The 20,113-nt window shown below is 37.6% G+C and overlaps 1 protein-coding gene across 1 annotated transcript in view; it reads left to right on the forward strand.

Moving 5' to 3' along the window:
* Positions 1–20,113, forward strand: part of Ctnnbl1 (catenin beta like 1) — a 189,438-nt gene that overhangs the window by 82,459 nt on the left and 86,866 nt on the right. Inside the window, exons 8-10 of the mRNA XM_004630898.2 lie at positions 4,308–4,380; positions 4,621–4,679; positions 6,126–6,274. Of these exons, the coding sequence (XP_004630955.1) occupies positions 4,308–4,380; positions 4,621–4,679; positions 6,126–6,274 (281 nt within the window). The remainder of the gene's footprint in view (positions 1–4,307; positions 4,381–4,620; positions 4,680–6,125; positions 6,275–20,113) is intronic.

Below are 20,113 nucleotides of genomic sequence, written 5' to 3' on the forward strand. Positions count from 1 at the left end.
AGCCCAGGGTCTTCTCACTCAGTACTCGCCGGGCCTGCGCTCCGGGTCTGTTCAGGACCCCGCGGCCTGGGTCGTCTCACTCACTCGCCGGGCCTGCGCTCTGGGTCGTTCAGGATCCCGCGGCCTGGGTCGTCTCACTCACTCGCCGGGCCTGCGCTCTGGGTCTGTTCAGGATCCCGCGGCCTGGGTCTTCTCACTCTTAATTTCCATTTTATAAATCAGGAAACAGACCAAAAAATGTTACTTGGGTCATAGAATCCAGTGCATGATACTCTCACTGTCTCAGTAGTTTTGTTTTTACAGCACTCTCATGTCAGAAAGCATCTAGTAGTCATGTTTATTTATTAAGTAGTTATTCTTTGCATCTAGGTTGGTGTCAATAAATAACTTAAAATATAGTAGCAAGATATTTATTTTGACAATTGAGTAGCTGTTTGAAAAAAAGAGCACATATAAGTGGAAAGAAAACTTTATTTTATTCTTAAGTGTGTGTGCCTTTTGGGTGCAGTACAGCTTCCCAGACCTAGGAATCAGACAGAACACTACTGTCCTCACGTGTCATCCACATCTATTTTCACACAATTTCAAGAGAATCACAGCCACTCCCTAACCTGACTCCACTAAAACATGGTATCATTAGAAGAAATGTACTGTGAGCTAGAAGTTAGTACAGTGCTTGGTAGATTTCAAGTGTCATGTTTTCCTTGAAAATTTAGAAATATTGTATAGTAAATTTATCATGGCACCTAGTTGCCTCAGCCTAGACTCTGGGAACGGTAGACTTTGTGGCACATGCTCATGAGTCAAACTTTGGCATGTCCCAGATCTATTTCCTTTTTAATGTGTATTCTTTTAAATTGGACTGTGCCACTAAATACATTTACTTTGAGTTTAGTATAATACTTGCAAATGTTGTAGACAAGGTTCAGTTCACCTCTGTTTGTTGTCATGCTTAATTTTGTGTCTTAGACAAAACAAATATCCAATAAGTATTTATTGAAAGGAAAAGAAAATCTACCCCTGATTGAAGACAGTTTATAAAATCAGATAAAGAACAAGAAAGGAGCCACACAATGATCATGAGAATCTTCAACAGGTTTTTAAAACTAGCAGTTAATTGGTAGAATTCTCACCCTGACTAAATATGCTGATACCTGTGAACTAAGCAACTGCACTGAAGATAGCAGTGTGTAATACTAAGGTCTTGCTTGGAATCTCTGTCATTCTTTCTGGTCTTCTGAATATGTACTGCTTGTCATGTCATACCAATTACTGCCATATTGTCTCTCAAGTAAATGTTTGTTTTTTTAAAAAAGGTAATAAATGAAAACAAGAGACAAGGAAAAAAATGGCATAGGACTGTCCTGCTACAATGCTGTATATGGTTAGATTTCTAAATTTCTGTGTAAAAATATGTAATTGTTTATTCCTATTTTTTGAATTTTTTTCTTTTTTCCTTCACATTTTGTAAGGATTTGAAGTTTAACATATCAGGGCCAGCAAGATGGCTCAGTGGAATACACACTTCCCTGGCAAGAGCCTGAGTTCAATGCCTGGTTCTGAAAAAAAAAAAGAAGTTTAAGTTATCAATTCTTGATGGAAAATACCTGTTCCATGTTAAGATGTTTGATATTCAGACAGATAGAGAGGTTAAGCTCAACTGCCTATGTTATAGGATAATAATATCATTAAGCATCTCTTCTGGAGGGTTGACAACTTATGTTTGCAGACCAAAAATTAGAGAAAAAGAAGGGCTGCAAGCACAGCCAAAATTTTGGCCCTAGCCTTTCAAGGTCAGTGAGGACTCAGGACATAGGAGAACCTGTACTATAATATCCTGTAACTCAATTGTGTCCCAAATTTACTGATTAACGAGATTCTGGGGCCACAGAGGAAAGTGATCGATGATGTAGAGTGTGCCTAAGGAGAGTCACATGGAGAGAAAACATTCTTTCAGGCTTTCACAGAGAGCAAATTGGTCAAGCAATGGCCATGACTTATCCACATGGCTGACACTGACAGAGGATCTACAAACTGGTACCGGGTTTCAGGCTAAATCCTGAGGGATTTGATTGACCTTGGCAGATACAAAAGTTACATTTCTTGTTATATAGGTCTTGCTTTATCTTGGTCTTAACCATCCCGCAGAAAAGTTTAAAAATAAGGTATAAAAAGTAAAGCCTTATTAGTACGCTGAGCTGTAAAAGGCTCAAGTCAGCAACTTCTGACATTGCTAGTCCTATGGATAACCCACTACTAGTATGGATTACTGGACTATATTGGATTATTTTGTTTAATTCATGCACCTACAATATTTAAATGACAATGGAATACCCATCTCTGACAAAACTAAACAAAAAAAAGGAGATATAAATGAAGGACCATTTTGTATCTATATATGTACAAAATAGGCTAGATATACAGCTACTTTCTCTTAATTCAATGAGAAGAAAGATTTGTACTAATAGTGTTTGGACAGGATATCATGTGTGCATCTTGCACTATGAATAACTACTACGAAGATAACAGTATGCAATGTATTATTGAAACTGTCATTTAATCGATTTTGAAACTGTCTCGTCACTATTTGTTTCTCAATAAAATTTTTAAAGAAAGGAGCCACAGAAAAGCTATTGTTCTAGAGTTCTAATTTCTTCAGGCTTCATTCAGTTAAATATACCTTATTTAAGAGGAGAAATTTGGCCCTTGCATCTAAGTTGGTGTCAATAGAATAGCTTAAAATACGGTAGAAATACTGGGGATTTCAGCATTTTTTTAAAATGTATTTTGTATAGGGTCTTACTACATAGCTCGGACTGGCAGTGACCCTTCTGTAACAGCCTCCCCAGCACCGGGCTTACAGGCATGCACCATCACGTCTGCTCTTGGTGGCTCAGCACGCCTTGGAATGGGGCCTGTGTGGCCTGTGGTCCCGGGGTTTGAACCCCTGCACTTAGTCTGATTAGTCCACTGAGCTGTCTCGCCAGTCCTTTAAGTAATTTGAATAAGTAATTTTATCAGCTAATCCTATCCTTGATTCTGATAGAGATGCTTAGCCTTTGGTATTTCACCTTTGTGTTTTGATTCTTCTAAAACTGTTTTCCTTAAAATGAAATATACCACAGATTGCATTTAAGTCCCAGCTGTTGTACATATTTCTTGGAAGAAGGCTGCAAGCTTATCCAAGGAGCATACTGTGCAGTCAGCACATGTAAGACCTTGTACTTACAAACCTTTTAAGCTAAGATAGGTTGGGCCTGGTCAGCCTCCTGAAGCCCTGTGGGGTGCACTTAGGTTTGCTGAGGAAGCCATGCACAGAAAACTGCGTTGGCATTGAATGTTGCTTATTAGGCTCTGCTCTTCCTTAAGTATAAAATCAATGTTCAGACAGAGCTGTGAATGGCGCAAAGGTGATGAAAGTGTTAGCTCCAAGATAAACACTTCCCCTGTCCTTTGCAGGTAAGGAAATTATTTGTCATTCCAAAAACCTAGGTAGGTAGCAGAGGCTGCTGCAGATTAGCAGTTGTTGTCTATGTGCTTGCCTCTTAAGAATCAGTACTCTAAATACAGACATATATAGAGGTTTGCAAAAGGCATTGTTATTGGTGTGATATTTAAGTCTCGCCTCTGCTGAGGCAACAGTGTAGACATCCACGAAAAGTAGTCTGTGCAGTAGATGTGTCCCCTCTGCATCTCCAAGTAGAGCACGCAGCAGGGTGAAAATTGTGGGTAGTAATTTGGGTGTTAAAATATTAACACATTTTTACATATTTAATGTGGTTTCCTTTTTAAATAGTAGGCAGATTATGGCATGCAAGCAGATAGGTTTATAATTTCAAATTAAATTTTAAACATTAAAATATCCAGGAGGAACTACTTTGTTACAAATACATTGAGCCTATCTAAACAAATTGCATTCTTTTCTACTTTGAGTATCAGCTACTATACAAACTTATTTTTGTGATTCTAGCTTGTGAAAGAAACTTCACAAGTTTTCATCTTAAGAGCTCAAAACTTTCTGTTGCTTATCTTAGACATGTACAATCTGTGAACTCAAAGTGAGGAGTCAGGGACTGCTTCCTGGAGGAGGTGTTCCTCATACCTGGGTATAGGAGTCGGAGAGCCACTGTATCCATCTGTCTTTATATGTTGTAATTGGGGCTGGTCCCTTGAAAGCAGCGGCAGACTTTTTTACCTTTTACTTCCCTTTCCCTGACTTCCATCTCTCTCTGACTTGTGAAAAATTTGTCCTAGCCCAAGAAGCAAGACCCTTTAATGGTTTTCTCATTTCTTCTATTTCCCCACAGGCAAAGATGCCTTTTGATGCCAACAAACTGTATTGCAGTGAAGTGCTGGCCATCCTGCTCCAGGACAACGATGGTGAGGCTCCCTCTCAGTATTGATATTCTGTTAGGATAGGAGCCAGGCTTGTTTCAGATCATGACAGCAAGCTCTCTTGCCTTTGGCATCCCCTTGCTTCCCCTCTCGCTCTCTGTGCAGCTTTTGTACTCTGTCAAGCTGTATTGATTTTGTTTGCTGATGTATCAGTGTTAGACGGCTGTAAAATCTGACAGTTAGCTTCATTTTTTTTTTTCTCCCTCTATTTTTTTCCCCTTTTAGAAAACAGGGAATTGCTTGGAGAGCTGGATGGAATCGATGTGCTTCTTCAGCAGTTATCCGTGAGTAATTCTTATGCTTCTTGTCTGCCATGAAGATACATGGCCTGCTTTAAGTGGGAGGTGGAGCTGGAAATTGTGGGAAGGGACAAGCCATGGGATGCAGACCACATGGAGCATGTGGGCAGCTTGGAGATTACACTGGAGGCACATGACTTGCCACCTTTCCTTAGTCATTGGCTCTTTGGACCACATCATACTGTGAACCTGGTCTAGCCTTTCCTCATCTTCTGACATGAGATTGCCAGTCTAACAGATTTATCCTACCTGCTCACATTTGTGTTCCTGGGCCAAGAATACCAATCTACTTTCATTTGACTCCCTTCCAAGATTACTTACCTCTTTTCCTTTTGGTCAGCCCCTAGAGAGGAGTCTGTTCATTTAAGATTCAGAAACACTCAAAGAGAGGTAAGTTCTGGTGCAGTAGGATAAAGGTCACAGAGTACGATAGTGAAGGACATGGCATCGGAGGCTTGAATGAGAAATTGGAAACTGCCGTTTGCTCACTGAAAGAGATGTAAATTCAACTGAAGTGTTATTCTGCTGGCATTCTGAAAATACTGTTAAGATTTCTTCTAACAAATCTCATCTGTGTTATTCTAAAAACAGGACTGAAAATAAATCATTTGGATAAAATCTTAAAAGAGTGTTGGGAGTGCCTGAGTTGTCAGTTTGCATACAGCTTCCATCTTGGTGCCAGCAGCCTGAGTGGCTTGGCCTCCACCCCAAAAATAGAGCTTTGCAATGTGAATCTGTTTCCAATTCTGGGAAGTTGCTTAGTCCTTTTCCTGTGAGATTATTGATTGTCTTATAGTAGACTGTATGGGTATGCATATGCTGTTAAAAGGCTTTCTTCCTAGCATGCCATACATCTCTGGCAAAGACAGAGCTCCTACTTTAAGCCCTTCTCATGATTTTGAGGCCCATTTACTGTGTGAGGCAATTATAAAGTCTTGGTTTTAGGAAACTTTCCTATCTTAGGCCAAGATTTGCTTCTCTAGATTGTGGTTATTTGTAGAAGCAAAACTTTATCTGATTAGGTTTGCAAGTGGTAGGCTTGGGGGTAGTGGACAGAGTTGTTTCTTGACTGAATAGTGGTTTTAGGTTACTTTATTGACTTAACCATGCGTATCCTTTATGGAGTTGTCCTTGTCTGTTATATTTCACATAAGAGGTTTTTGTTTCTTTTTAAAATCTACCTCCTTGGAACTGACAATCACTCATGGGCTTGATAATCAGCTAAGTGTCTTTGCATAAACTGGTATCTATTGATTTAATAGCTGTGAATCTAAAAGCTGTTTCTCCAAAATGGAAACTAATGAGAATATTGTCTAGTAAACTTGTGTTTTCTCAGTTGTAGGGTTATTATGACAAGTAGGTTTTGGAAATTGTTTAATAGTGCTTGATAAAAAGACATCCTCTGTGCTTTCTGCTATCTTTGCTTGACAGGTGTTTAAAAGGCACAACCCTAGTACAGCTGAGGAACAGGAGATGATGGAAAATCTGTTTGATTCACTCTGTTCATGCCTGATGCTCAGTTCCAATCGTGAGCGCTTCCTAAAGGGCGAGGGCCTTCAACTGATGAATCTCATGCTCAGGTAGGTTTCTGAGTTCCTAGCTTTTCCACCTTTTGTGCTTAACACCTCCCTATTATATTTAACAACATACAACTTTGGTCATTTTTTCCCTTGAGTTTTCCATACGTAGGTGAGGTTGTGTTTTGGCATCTCTATTTGGTTTTTTCTAAAGTTAAAGTGGATGAATAAAAGCGTATTGCATTTTGCTCTGCTTGTCCCCCGTTCTCCCAATTCTTAATATGATTGCACTGAAGAGTAGTATCTTCGTACCTCTTCGAAGACTTTACTGTTTTAAGGAAAACACTTAAGTTTTCCCCCCTAAGGCTCAGGGAAAGCTAGACACTAACTTCTAAATTTAATCATTTGTCTGTGCTTTTGTTATTAACAGCAAAATAATCATATTTACACTTACATATTTAGTAATATTTAGCACACACTTACATATTTAGTATGTGCTTTGTGCCTTAACATAGAAACTATGATAATGTGCAGGATACTTCTAAAACTTTTATGTACTTTCCTTATATATCTTAATATTATATTCTTAATTCCTTAAAGTAAGCATTATGTTAGTATTTCAGTTATTTCACAGAATCTCAAAGTTGGAAACAAAAGAGGAAGATAACTAGTATTGATCTTCTTGAGAAATTTGGCTATGAAGAATATGATTGCAACCTGGAGGTAGTACAGGCTCAAGGGACAGTTTTTGAATTTGAAAGACACAAGAGCATGTTTGTGTGGCTAGAATACTCTAATCATTATGAAATTACATCTTATGAAATCTCCAGAATCTGCCATTTTGAAACTTCTGTTTATGATGAAAACTTTGTTGAGGGCCTGGGGAGATAGCTCAGTAGAATAAGTGCTTGCCTGGCAAGTGCAGGATCTTGAGTTCAATCACCAGTACCACAAAAAAAAAAGAAAGAAAAGAAAAGAAAAAGAAAACTGTGTTAAGCCTCAAGCTTACATAGAAATAAATGAGACAGAATTTTTGTTTCTAGGAGCTAAAAAAAAAAAAAAATCAACAGGAGCCGGCGAGATAGCTGAATGGTCTAAAGTGCCAGCTTAGGCAGGCATAGGGAACTATGGTTCAATCCTGGCACCACATGCCATGCCAGCCCCGCCCTGAGGGTGGGCTGAGCCAGCCAAAAATCTCGGTCACTCAAAAACAACTGTCTCTTACTCTTTTATCTATTTTTATTTTCTTGTTTTTAACAACTTTTTGGATCTGCCACACATGTAATTTTCTTTTTTTTTTTTTTTTAATGCTTGACATGCTATTTTCCATATTGCAACATAATCTTCATGGGAGCTTTCAGTGACTATGTAGCAGACTCTTAAGGGACATAACTTACTTAGTATTATAAGTAATTGATATTGAGATTATTTCTAATATTTTACTATCTTAAATTCAACAATGAATAATTTTGTATTTGGTGTGGATTATTAAAAAATATTTCTAGAATTTCTCCTGTTTAAGAAGGTTTGTGTAATCTCTTTTGTCCAGTGTTTAATAGACCTTGGATTGATTGAAAATCTTCCTTCAAGAAATTGCCATCAAAAACAAATTCTTTTCTAAAGTGCAGAGCTAGCTATGGCAAACTATTCAGAAGCCTTTACTATTTGGCTGATTTCTGCCAGCTTTACTCTCTTGAGTCCTCTGTTTCTTTCCTTTACCTTTCTAATTGCCTGTCCTTTTGTTGAAATGACCCACTTTCTCTTAAACAAATAACATATAAAGAAGATGCATTTGGATTTTTGGGTCTTCTAACCTTAAAACTATACTCTGTAGAGACGTTCCTCTAAGATTCCTAAAGGTCTGAACTGCCAATAACTTCAGATGGTTGAGTGCAAATATGAAGTGATATATTCTCTCGCATATGGCTTGGTAATGTGTAGCAGTAGGGAGCTGAATAAATAACCAGAAATATGGATTATTCAAATGGGGATGCTTGGATTCTGGGAGGCTAATTAAAGAAGAGCTATAAAAGACTTAGAAACTGTATACTTCTCTGGGATCTCCTCACTTTTCAGTTTTGAATGCTGAAGTTACTGTTAGATTCCTTCTTTTGCATTAATTAGCTATATTAGCAGATTCAGCATTTCCTTTTGTCTCTTTCCAGTGCTCTTTGTTCTGCATTGTTTTTCTTCTTCAGACTCCCAAATTGAAAATTTAATTGGAAAGGACTCTTTCCCCCTACTATTTATCCTTCCTGATCTAGTAAAAGCTGCCAAGTTGTTCTGTTTAAAGAGAACCCATTCAAAACTTGGAAGCACTGAAGGTTAGGTAAATTTCTATGGTTCCATTTTCCCTAAATATGAATTTTTACTTTGTCATAAATCAGTTATGAAATTCCCACTTGAAGTGGTAGCTATATGGCATAGAATGGAAGAATGGGTTTTGGAGTTAAGGAAAATGTGGGTTTCCAACATTGATCTTTTACTAACTAGCTTTGGATATCTGAGCAATTACTTTAACCTTTTGACCCTCTGACTCTCAGTTTTTAATCTCAAAATTGGAGTAATAGTGTTGAATTTTCAGGGATGTTGAGGAAATTAAACTGAATAAGGTAGAACAGTTTTGCATCTGTTGAAACATTGGTAGGGTACTATGTTTTATGTTAAGTGCTAGGCTTGTACAGAGATGAATAAGAAGGATTCTTGCCTTCAGGAATCGCAAAGGCCAGTGAGGGGATAGATGTTAAATAACTATAATAAAATTTAATGTGATAATGAGTATTAAGGGGAACATGTTACCCCCGAGTAACCACTGTCAATCTGGAATTCATATAAATATAGTCATATAGGTTTCCTCCCCCGCCCCCCCCGGTTGTTTGACTCAACAGACTTAGAAATTTATTCATTTTGAATCTTTTGATTATTTTTTCTGATAATGTTTTATTTTTGTCTATTATTATTACTGTAGCTTTGCTTTAAAATAAAAGCCAGTCTCTTTATTCCAATATCCACAATGACCATGATATTCAAGAAACCTCTAAAATAGTAATATAATAGTCTCTTACATATCTGACATTACATTATTATTCTTGTGTTATGTATTTTTTATTTTTTGAAGAGAGTGCAAACTAGAATTAAAACAAAAAATTACAAGTGATGCAGAGTTTCACTTAACAGAGTAATATGAATTTCACAGTATTTGTTGTAAGACAGTGTTGTCCTCCAACCAGCTATTCATATTACCACATATAGGCATGTAAAATTGGAAGAAGAAAGAAAAAAAACAAATGTATAAGAAATCAAGAAGAGAAAAAGTACAATTGAAAAAATGAGACAAAACAAATTAAGCATTAACTGCTCTTTTCCATAGACCAGCAGAAATGCACAGTACAGTTGTCCAAGCCATCCTGCTTACATATAGCTAATCTCTTTCCCCCATTCCCTTTTCTGTCCTTCTCAACTCCGTAACTCTTTCCTTTTGAGTAAGTTCATTCCCTTTTCCCAGTATATATTGTATCCTTCAGATTCCATTTTTCTCTTTCAGGTTCTCACACTAAAAAAGACAGTATGATGTTTGCACATGTGGGTCTGGATTATTTCACTTAAGAGTATGTTCTCAGGGCTGGGGAGATGGCTCAGTGAAATAAGTGCTTCCTTGGCAAGCTCAAGGGCCTGAGTTCAATCCCCAATTCCACCAAAAAAAAAAAAAAAAAAGATAGTTGCACACAACTCAAATTTATCTTGTTTTGTAGCTGAATAATACCCCATTGTGTAAAAATATCACATCTTCTTTATCCATTCTTCAGTTGATGGACATCTGGGTTGTTTCCAGGAATTAACTGTGACAAATTGCACTACTGTAAACATGAGTACACATGCCTCACTGTGGTATGAGATTTTCAGTTCTTCTAGAAAAATATTCAGGAAGGAAATAGCTGGCTTGAATGGAATCTCCAACCGTAGCTTTTGAAGGAATCTCCATACTGGTTTCCATAGTGTTTATGCCAGTCTGCACTCCCACCACCAGTGCAGAAGGGTTCCTTTTTCTCCACATCCTTTCCAGCATTTGTTTTGGCTGACTTCTTGATGTTAACCATTCTTTCTGGGGTGAGATGGAATCTCAGTGTTTTAATTTGCCTTTCTCAAATGACCAAAGAGGTTGAACATCTTCTCATATATTTACTTGCCATTTATATTTCTTCCTCTGAGAATTGTGTGTTCATCTCATTTCTTTTGAATATTTCCTTTCATGCTTAGTGATATTCCATTATCACTGTCTCTGCATTCCAGTGTATCAGCTTGTTACTTATGTTGAACATTTATGTTTCCAGTATTTTGTCATAATAAGCTAAAAGCTCTTTGGCCTTGAACATGAGAAGGTTTAACAAATGTTCAAGGACATTTGTATAAAATTTGTTTCAGGCGTATGAGCTGCTGTAATTATCTCCAAATTATCTCAATTTTGTAAATACATTCAGCTCTGTTGTAATCTTTTTTTCTTTTCTACTTTGTTCAATCTCTTGCAATAATTATGGATTTTTTTTTCATTTTCTCTTGACACTTATGTTTGTTATATTCTATTTGTATGGGCAGCAAATGCTGATTACTCTTACCTTAATCTTGGATTGTATATTTTGTCAGTGTTTCCCTCTGCTGCATGTAGTGAACTTGTCTAATTCTTTTATAATTTTGTATTTATTTTATTGCTTCTCATGTTATCTTTCAATTCTTAGGTTTTGTGTTACATGTGACTCTGGTTTTTTAGTTCATTGTGAGTTTGTCTTTAGGTGAACTTAATTTTTTTTTATCATAATGAGTATTATGCTGAGCCTTTTTTCTGTCTTTTATTCTTGTGATTTCTTTCATAGTTTTATTTTATCTTGTCTTTTTTCCACTCTTTAATTATTTTTATTCCCTAGATTCTTCCTGTGTCTTTTATTAGTGTTTGCCTTTACTTTAAAAAAAAAATATGGCTTTCTTTGCCTGTGAAGTTTTGTACCAAGTATCTATTGCCATCTCTTCTTAATTTTTCCTTTCCAGGTATTTATATTCTAGTCTCTCAACCAGATTAGATTGCTTCACATATTTCTTTATTTTCTCTGGGTGAATCTCCTTGGATGTCAGGCTTACACTGCTCTAAACAGCCTCCAACTTAAGTGTCACTTTCCTTGACCCTGTCCTCAGCCTTAAGTTTTTTGTTGAATTCTAGCATCCTTTGCTTACCTCTGCAGAACACTTATACTCTGTATGCCTAACACCTATGTTTCTGCACCTGCTACTATACCTAAGACTTTTGAGAACAGAGGTCACCCCTTTTCTTTCTGTTTAGTACCTAGCAATGGCTACACTTCAGGCTTTCAGTAAATCTAAGTAAATGACCAAAGTCTGAGCAATGATTTTGCTGTTTAGAATCACTGACTCATGGAATTTCTGGCAAATCTCATATGTAGACCCAGAGAAAAGGGGGTGATTTATTAAAAGCCATGTGGCTGAGAACTCAGTCTCTTGTTGAAAATATTTAAACCTCCTTTTTTCTGTTACATTTTTTAGTACATGAAAAACACAAACTAGGCTATAAGGTAGTTGTTATCCTGACCCAAGGGAGGTCTGGCTAAGAGGCCACTCTTGCATAGGGGTCACTGCCTTTGTGGCCTGTGTCCACACAGATACCCACACTCAGTTTCCCCCTTGGGTCACTGGACCCGCTCATTTCTCTTCTTTGTTCTCCTAGATACTGCAGGACAATGGTTTGCATGTCCCTGTCTTGAATCTTTCTAATTCAAGGTTCACAAAGGCCTCCATGCAGATTTGTGTCTCTCAGCTTTTGTTTCTGGAACTGAGCACTAGCACCTCCCTCTCCTGCCCTCCGAAGCATTTCTTCTCACTTGCCCTGCCACTCAGGAGTGAGTTGAGTCATCAGGTGACTTTCTCTCATTCCTGTGTTCCGAGTATATGGATTTCACAGTGCTTGACAGAATCAATAAGAAAAAAAGCCATTTGTTTTCTCTTTTTGTCTGTCTCTCTGCTGTAGAACAAATGAAGTTATCTTGTGGGAAAGAAGGATGGTTGGGGTAATATTTAAAAGTGAAACACATGCTGTGAAGAAGCATTAGATGACCATCATAGAGTATAGGAACCACACACATGAAGGAAAGAGGAGGCAGAAGGGATTGAATTTCTCATTTGGTCTCCTTAGCATTTTGTAAGGTAAGAAGTAAGCTGGGAGGCAGGGTTGACGGGCAGTTCAGCCTCACTCTTCCGATTGAATAGTCAAGAGTGAGGAGACAGATAAGATGTTTAGAAAGTCTTTGGTGAACAGCTGAAGGGTTAAGATATGAACATGAGCCAGGTGGTATTTTTATAGTCAGGGATGGTAGAGAGGAAAATGAAATTCAGGGGAACCACAATTTGTTGTGCAGTTTAACAAAGTGATCAGATTCAGAGAGTCCAGTGGCCATTTTAGAATTTGATAAGAAATGAGAATGATGCTGTACCAGTGCCCCCATTGCTGTTCCCCTGTTCTTGGTTACAGATGTCTGTCTTAGGTATCATGGTTGCTACAAATAGACGATTCTGATATATCAGGTTTAATTTTAGTCTGTACTCCAAATCTCTTACTTTTTGCCACCACAAAGCACTTTTTAACAGTATCCTATATCAGAATAGTTCCAGTCCCTTTGAGAAGCGACAGAGCCAGTGGGAAACAGAAGAATTACATTGTCAGTATCTTTGAAAATATTGACATGAAGCTTATTACTTTTGTTGTAAAACCCCATTCCAGTTAAAAAGAGAAGAGACCACCGAGATCCCAGGGGATGTATACAAATGCAACTTTGGGTTGTATAGCACAAATACAGTGAACCCATCTTGGTTACTGACTCTGTGTGTGTGTGTGTGTGTGTGTGTGTGTGTGCGTGCGCGCGTGTGTGCGCGTGTATGTAAGAGAGAGAGAAGGAGACGAAGAGAGGGAGGAGATACAGTGACATCCTGTCTGGGAGCCACTCCCTTTTTTTCTTTCACCCAGATTTTCACTGAAGTTCTTTTTAACTGAAAAAAAAGTGACTGACTACAAAAACACAAAAAGATGTTGTTATACTATCTGCAGAGTAAGTCTTTGCAGACCTAGTCCTGAGCTATGAGCTCATGACAAAGCAGATAGGTAGGTGGCCCATCCTGGAGAACCTGGGGTTTTATGCCCTTGTTTTGTATATGTTCTTCATTGGTTTTGTTCCTCATGAAAACCTAGAGGTCCAAACTATATTTTTTATTCTTATGGTCCTTTACAGTTTTTTAAAGAGTTAAGAGTCTTTTCTTTTAACTTCCAGTCTTCCAAGATTTAAGTATAAGAGCAGAATGTAAGTGGAAATCTTTTACAAATCAGCTGTACTTCCTGATTGGGCTATATACAGTTTGTATTTCAAGATGCACATGCAGATTTTACTTGTTTGTCCAACAATAAACATTCCCTCTCCCTCGAGCTGAATATTATGGTTTTCTCTTAGATGGATAATAGTAGTTTGCACCTGTTATGTAGGAACTAGAAAAACATTTCAAAGGCACAAAGTAATCCTTCCAACAGCCCTCCAGGCTGATGTTACCACTTCATAAATGAGAAGTGGCTGTTACTGAAGAAGGCAGATTAACTGAATCAAGATTACCTGGTAGGAAGTAGTATATGTAGGACCTGTCTGAGCTTTCCTTCAGACTTGATAGCTGTTCGTCATTCTGTTGTAATTAAATGCATTTAAGATACACAATTTGATGAGTTTTGCAATATATATAGACACATCATACTGTCCCCAGCCCCAAGACAGCAAATGTATTACACTCATTTTCTGCCTTATGCCCCTTGGTAATCTATGACTCCTCTCCCCCATCTCATTGTCCATAGGCAACCATTGGTTTGTTTTCTAGCCGTTGTATTTGTTCACCTTTTCTAGAATTCTATTCGAATAGAGTCATGCAATATATACTTTTTGTTGTTGTTCTGACCAATTTTATTATTCACTATAATCATTTTGAAATTCATTGACAACTACAACTCTCAATTCGCCATCCACATATTTTTTGGGGTGGTGCCTCTTCAGATTTTTTTGTCCACTTGGTGACAGGGAGTTGTCTTATTGAATTGTAACAATTCTTCATATATTGTATAACATACTCTTTCACCAGATGTGTTTTATAAATGCTTTCTGCCAGTCTGCTGCTTGTTTTCCTGTAGTAATCTTTTGAAAGATTCCTAAGTCTGACAAAATATTTATTTCTTTCATCGATTATTTCTACTTGAATAAATTGAATAGTTTGTGTTTTACGGAATTCGTTTGTCAATGATCAAACATTCTGGCAATAAGTTTTCATGAATATTTCCTTAGTTCCCTTTTAATAACTGTAGAATCTGTAATGATACCGTCTCTTATTCATGTTGATAATGTGTGTCTTGCTTGTTCTTTTTTCTCCTAACCAGTGTTTCTGGAGCTATATCAATTTTAGTGATCTTATCAAAGAATCAGTTTTTGTTTCATTGATTTTTCACTACCACTTTCTATTTTAGTGATTTCCACTCCAGGGCTTTTGTTGTTGTTGTTGTTTATTTGTTTGGTTGGTTGGTTTTGCTTATTTGGGGCTTAATTTGCTATTCTTTTCTTGATTTCTTAAAATGAGAATTTAGGACTATTATTTGAGGGCTTTCTTAATATCTAGTACATGTTACTGCTATAAGTTTCCCTTCAATTGCTTCTTTAGATGGATAACATGCTTTTTTCTTTTTTTAATGTATTTAGTACAAGGTCTACATGGTATTACTACACAGATTGGGCTTGTAGTGAACCTTCCTTTTTTCAGCCTCCCAAGCGCTAGGATTACAGGGACGTACTGCCACCCCCAGTCTTATTCGCCATCTCATCATGCCCCAGGAGCAGGCCAGGGATCGAACCACCAACCCCTGTGTCTACCTAAGCAAACACTTTAATCTGCTGAGCTGTCTGGCTGAGCCTAGCTAGGTAACATGCATTTTGTCATGCTGTATTTTCATTTTTATTTCATCATTCATAAGTTATTTAGAATGTATTGTTTAATTTTCAGTATTTGGGACTTTTCCAATACCTTTCGGAATATACTTTGTCTGAACCTTTCCAAAATTTATGAGACTTGATGGCCCAGAATATAGTCATGTTGCTAAGTACTCCTTGTGCATTTGAGAACAATGTATGTTCTGATGTCAAATGGAATGATATATATATCAAGTCTGCTTATCAGGTATTGATAGAGGGGTGTTGAAACCCCTGACAATTCTGGGTATTTGTTTTCTTCTTTCCAAAACTTGCTTTGTGTATTTTGAAGTTATTTCAAATGCTTAAAAATATTTTGGATTATATATTCTCTTGTTCAGTTGACCTTTTTGTCATTATGAAATGACTTATTTTATCTCTGGTAATGGTCTTTGATCTGAAATATATTTGTTTCATATTAATGTAACCATCACAACTTTCTCTTAAGTAGTGCAGCTTTAACCATCTGTTTCAGGCTACATTGTTGTTCTGCCTCACTTCCTACCTGTTATGGTTTGTGTGTAGTTGTACCGCCCCAAACCCAAAAGCCTCATTTAAGTTATGGGGTTGGGAGAGTGGCGAGTGGCTTAAGGGGTGGGGCCAGAGGACCATGGAGGGGCTCGAGGGGCAGGGCCAGAGAGGCGCTAACCATTAAACTGATAGCACGTGTTGCCCCTCAGTTTAGTGGTCTCTCAGAGGTGTGGAGTGGGTCATCCTGGCCATGGCGGTGCCCCAGCCTCTTCCCCAGACCCTGTAGAGTGGGGCAGTGGTGTCTGTGATTGAGGCCACTTCGGGCAGGGAGGAGATGTTTGGAGAGGACAGAGGCACTGTCCCTCTCCTGAGTGAATAAGGCTCCAAGATTATGCTGTGTAATTCAGGCTGTTTTAAGCTATGAAATCTCCAGTAACTAAATAAACCTTTACTTCCTTCATGTTGAGTGTCAGGTATTTGTCCCAGCAATAAGAGAATGGTAACTAAGACACCACCCTTACCAAATTCATTGTTGAAGTGCTACCAGTCGCCCAGGTGATTGTAAGAAAGACAAGGCCTATAAGGAAGGAATTAAGGTTAAATGAGGCTGTAGGGTGGGCCAGTAATCCAATAGGATGAGTGCACGAAAAGAAGTTAGAAACAGCAGGACTTTATGTACATGTATAAAGTACGGAACCTTACTGGAGTATATTAATGTTTTTCTTTCCTGATTTTTATGCTACCATTGTAGTATATCTTACTTTAACCTACAGTTTAACTCCTACTATACATTGTTCTTTTTATTTAAATGATTGAATATGTTTTACAGAGATTTTTAAATATAAGAAGTCTTTTATGTATTTACCTGCATCAGCAGTTTTCTTTGTTGCTTTGTGCACGTCTAAATTTCCATCTGGTATTCATTCCTGTCTGCCCAAAGACTGCCTTTAATATTTTTCTGATATTAGTCTGTTGATGACTTCTTTCAGCCTGTGTATGTCTAAATTGTCTCCCTGTTTGAAAGGTATTTTCACCAGATACAGCTTCCTAGGTTGAGACATTTTTATTCTTTCATTACATTGGGTTGCTCCATTGCCTTCTGGATTACTTGGTTTTCAGGTAGAAGTCTACTGTGGTGTTAGTCAGCTTTCCACTGCTGTGGCAAAACACCTGAGTGAAACAGTTTAAAAGGAAGAAAGATTTACCTTGGTTTTCGGTGTCAGAGGAATCAACCAGAGGTCATTGGATCCCATTATTTCTGGGCCTGTGGTGAGGCATTACATCAAGGTAAAAAGATATGGCAGAGCGAAGTTCTTTACCTGATGGTAGCCAATAGCATAGAAAGAGAAGAAGCATCTGGGATAAGATATACCCTTCAGAGGTATGACCCCAGTGCTCCGTTTCCTCCAAGGGGGCCCTACCTCCTAATGGTCTATTCAAATTTGAACTGATCAATGGATTAACCCATGGGTGAGGTTAGCCCCCAACTAACCAGTCACTTCTCTGTACCCTGACTCTAAACATTGCTAATTTGATGATTGAGCCTTCAACACAATGAGCCTTGCGGGGGATACATTTCACATTATAACCTTTGTAACCATTATTCACATGTGTGTTCTTCTGTATGCAATTTGTTGTTGTTATTGTTCCTATTTGTCATTAGTGTATGGTGTGCCTTGGTATAGGTTTCTTCCTTATCTCTTGAATTTGAGATTTTTTTTTTTTTTTTAGTTTCTTAGGTCTACAAGTTTATAATTTTCATCAAAAATGGAAATTTGAGGGTGTGATTTTTTTTTAAATAATTTTATTGAGAAACAAATAGCAATGAGACAGTTTCAAAACCGATTAGTAGAACAGTTTCAATAATTAATACATCGCTATTGTTGTCTTCTAAGTGGTTATTCATAGTACAAGATGCAGACATGATATCCTGTCCACAAACACCATTAGAACAAATCTTTCTATTCATTGAATTAAGAGAAAGTAGCTCTATATCTATCCTTTTTTTTCCCCACAGTTTTATTGATAAACAGATAGCAATGAGACAGTTTCAAATCAAATCGGAAGTACAGTTTCAACAAATAATACACTGCATATATTCTTCTTAGTGGTTAATTGCTGTACAAGATGCGGACTTGTGATCCTATTTACAAACACCATTAGAACAAATCATTCTATTCATTAAGAGAATGCAACTATATATCTATCCTAACCACTTTGAATACACAGATACAAAATAGACATTCGAGGGTGTGATATTTTTAAAATATTTCTATGCCCCATCTGTCTTTCAGGACTTTACATGTATATTATATGGTTATATTTTACAATTACATATAATTATAAGTAAGTATATAATTATAAAGATATTATAAAATAACTACATGTCTATCAATCTATATCAAGCTATTTTCAGTTATCTAATAATGGTTCTCCAGTGGTCTGTTTTGCTCTTTTTTATTTTTGTGCTTCAGTTTAGATACCACTTGTTAGTCTTCAAGCTTACTCTTCTGCAGTATACAATTGCAATTAATCTCCATTGTATTTTTTTTAAACCAGACGGTATACTTCCCCTCTAGTTGTTCAGTTCAGTTTATCTTATATCTTTCATCCTTCTAGTTATTATGGTTTAGATCTAGAATGTCCCCTCAAATTCTCATGTTATGTGAAAGATTGTAAGATCATGGGGGTGCTATATTCATCAGTAGATTCATTCATTAGTTTATTCATTCACTTCAGTAGTTGAATGTCGTGTTATGAGTGGGGTCTGATTGGATGGGTGTCACTTGGGATATTGTTCCCAAACAAAACCATTCATGAATCCAGGTACCACTGTATTTGACATGGCAGTTATAAGGTTCAAAGGTTTATTTTGTCTCCTGGTTTCAGTGCTTTCAGCCCGTGGATAACTGGCTCTGTTGCTTTAGGCCTGAGACAAGATACGAGCATCATTGCAGCAAAACAGGAAGCAATGTGATGGGGGGAGAAAGCTAGAGAAGAAAGGGTCAGGGACAAGATACACTTCTGTAGGGCACACTCCCAGTGACCTGTTTCATCCTTCTAGGCCCAACTTCTAGTGCTATCAGCTAGGAACTCGTTGGGGGATGAATTCATAATTCACAATCACAATCTATTCACCTCTTCAGATATCTCTTGTCTGTTAATCCAGTACTGCCATAGCACTGAAGCTTTTCTCTTAACTTCATTTTACGTATGAATTGTAGTATACCTAGCTGATTTAATATTCTTGTCTTCTAATTCTGTTCTCTGTATTATTGTTACTGATGATTTTCCTTTTCTTCATGGGACTTTTTTTTTTTTTTTTTTTTTTAACCAAAGGTAAATGTATGACGGCAAATTGATCTAGGATATAAAGGTATTAGGAAATAATATGGAACTTTCAAGACCTACTTTTAAACAGGCAAGACCAGACTAGTCTGTACTCTGCGGTTAATTTTGCTTCATTATTGGAGCAGTACTCCTCACAGTGCTCCACCTGGTGCACTGTGAATTAAGAAGGTTTTTGTGCCGTAACTGGTAGCAGTATGAACTATTTCTGACTCTCAGTGAGCTCTGGGGACTAGTCCCCCTACTTCTTTAGTCCCTTTCTGCAACTCTTATTGATGTCTTCACTTGCATGTGCTAATAGCATGAAGACTAGAAGGGCCCTCTGCTAGTCTGTGCAGCCCTCTGCTCTGGTGCTCTTTCCCATAGGCTGTGGTTATGTGGGTCTCCCTAGATTCCCAGCTCTGTGTCCTCTGTGCTCTGAGCCCAGAAGTCAGGCTTATTGGTGTGTTACCCTTTCTGAGTTCATTATCCTGTGCTGTCTTACAGTAGATATCTGAAAACCATTGTTTTATATATTTCTGTCTACTTTTTCCCACTCATTTTGAGGGAAGGAGACATAAATCCAACCCCTGTTACTCCACGGTAACCCAGACTGGAAGTCCAACAGTCTACTATACATTTTTTCCCCCTAAATTTGGCAGTCTTCTCTGCCTTCCAATTTTTTTTCTAATATACATTTTAAGCTACAGTTCTTATTCTTTATTACTTATGGCCATTCTTTAATATAATTAGCTCTTAGGTTTTGTTATACTAAGCAACTCTTCTGTGTCATGTATTAGTCATAAGTCAGGTTTTGTTGCAGTAACAATCCCAAATCTCAAGGACTTGCGGTGACAATATTTATTTTTCACTCATGGCACATCCATCATTGGCCATTGGAAATTCTGCTCTGTGTCTTTTTTTTTGGACTTGGACTGAAGGAGCAATCCCTAATGGGACATGCCACTCTCATGGCAGAGGGAAAAGACTGCATAGTGCAATAAATCTTACAACTGTGCTCTGAGGATGCATATGTTACACCCACATTTTGTTAGCT

This window comes from Octodon degus, unplaced genomic scaffold (genome assembly GCF_000260255.1).
Source record: "Octodon degus isolate 3935 unplaced genomic scaffold, OctDeg1.0 scaffold00037, whole genome shotgun sequence".
Classification (NCBI taxonomy): domain Eukaryota; kingdom Metazoa; phylum Chordata; class Mammalia; order Rodentia; family Octodontidae; genus Octodon; species Octodon degus.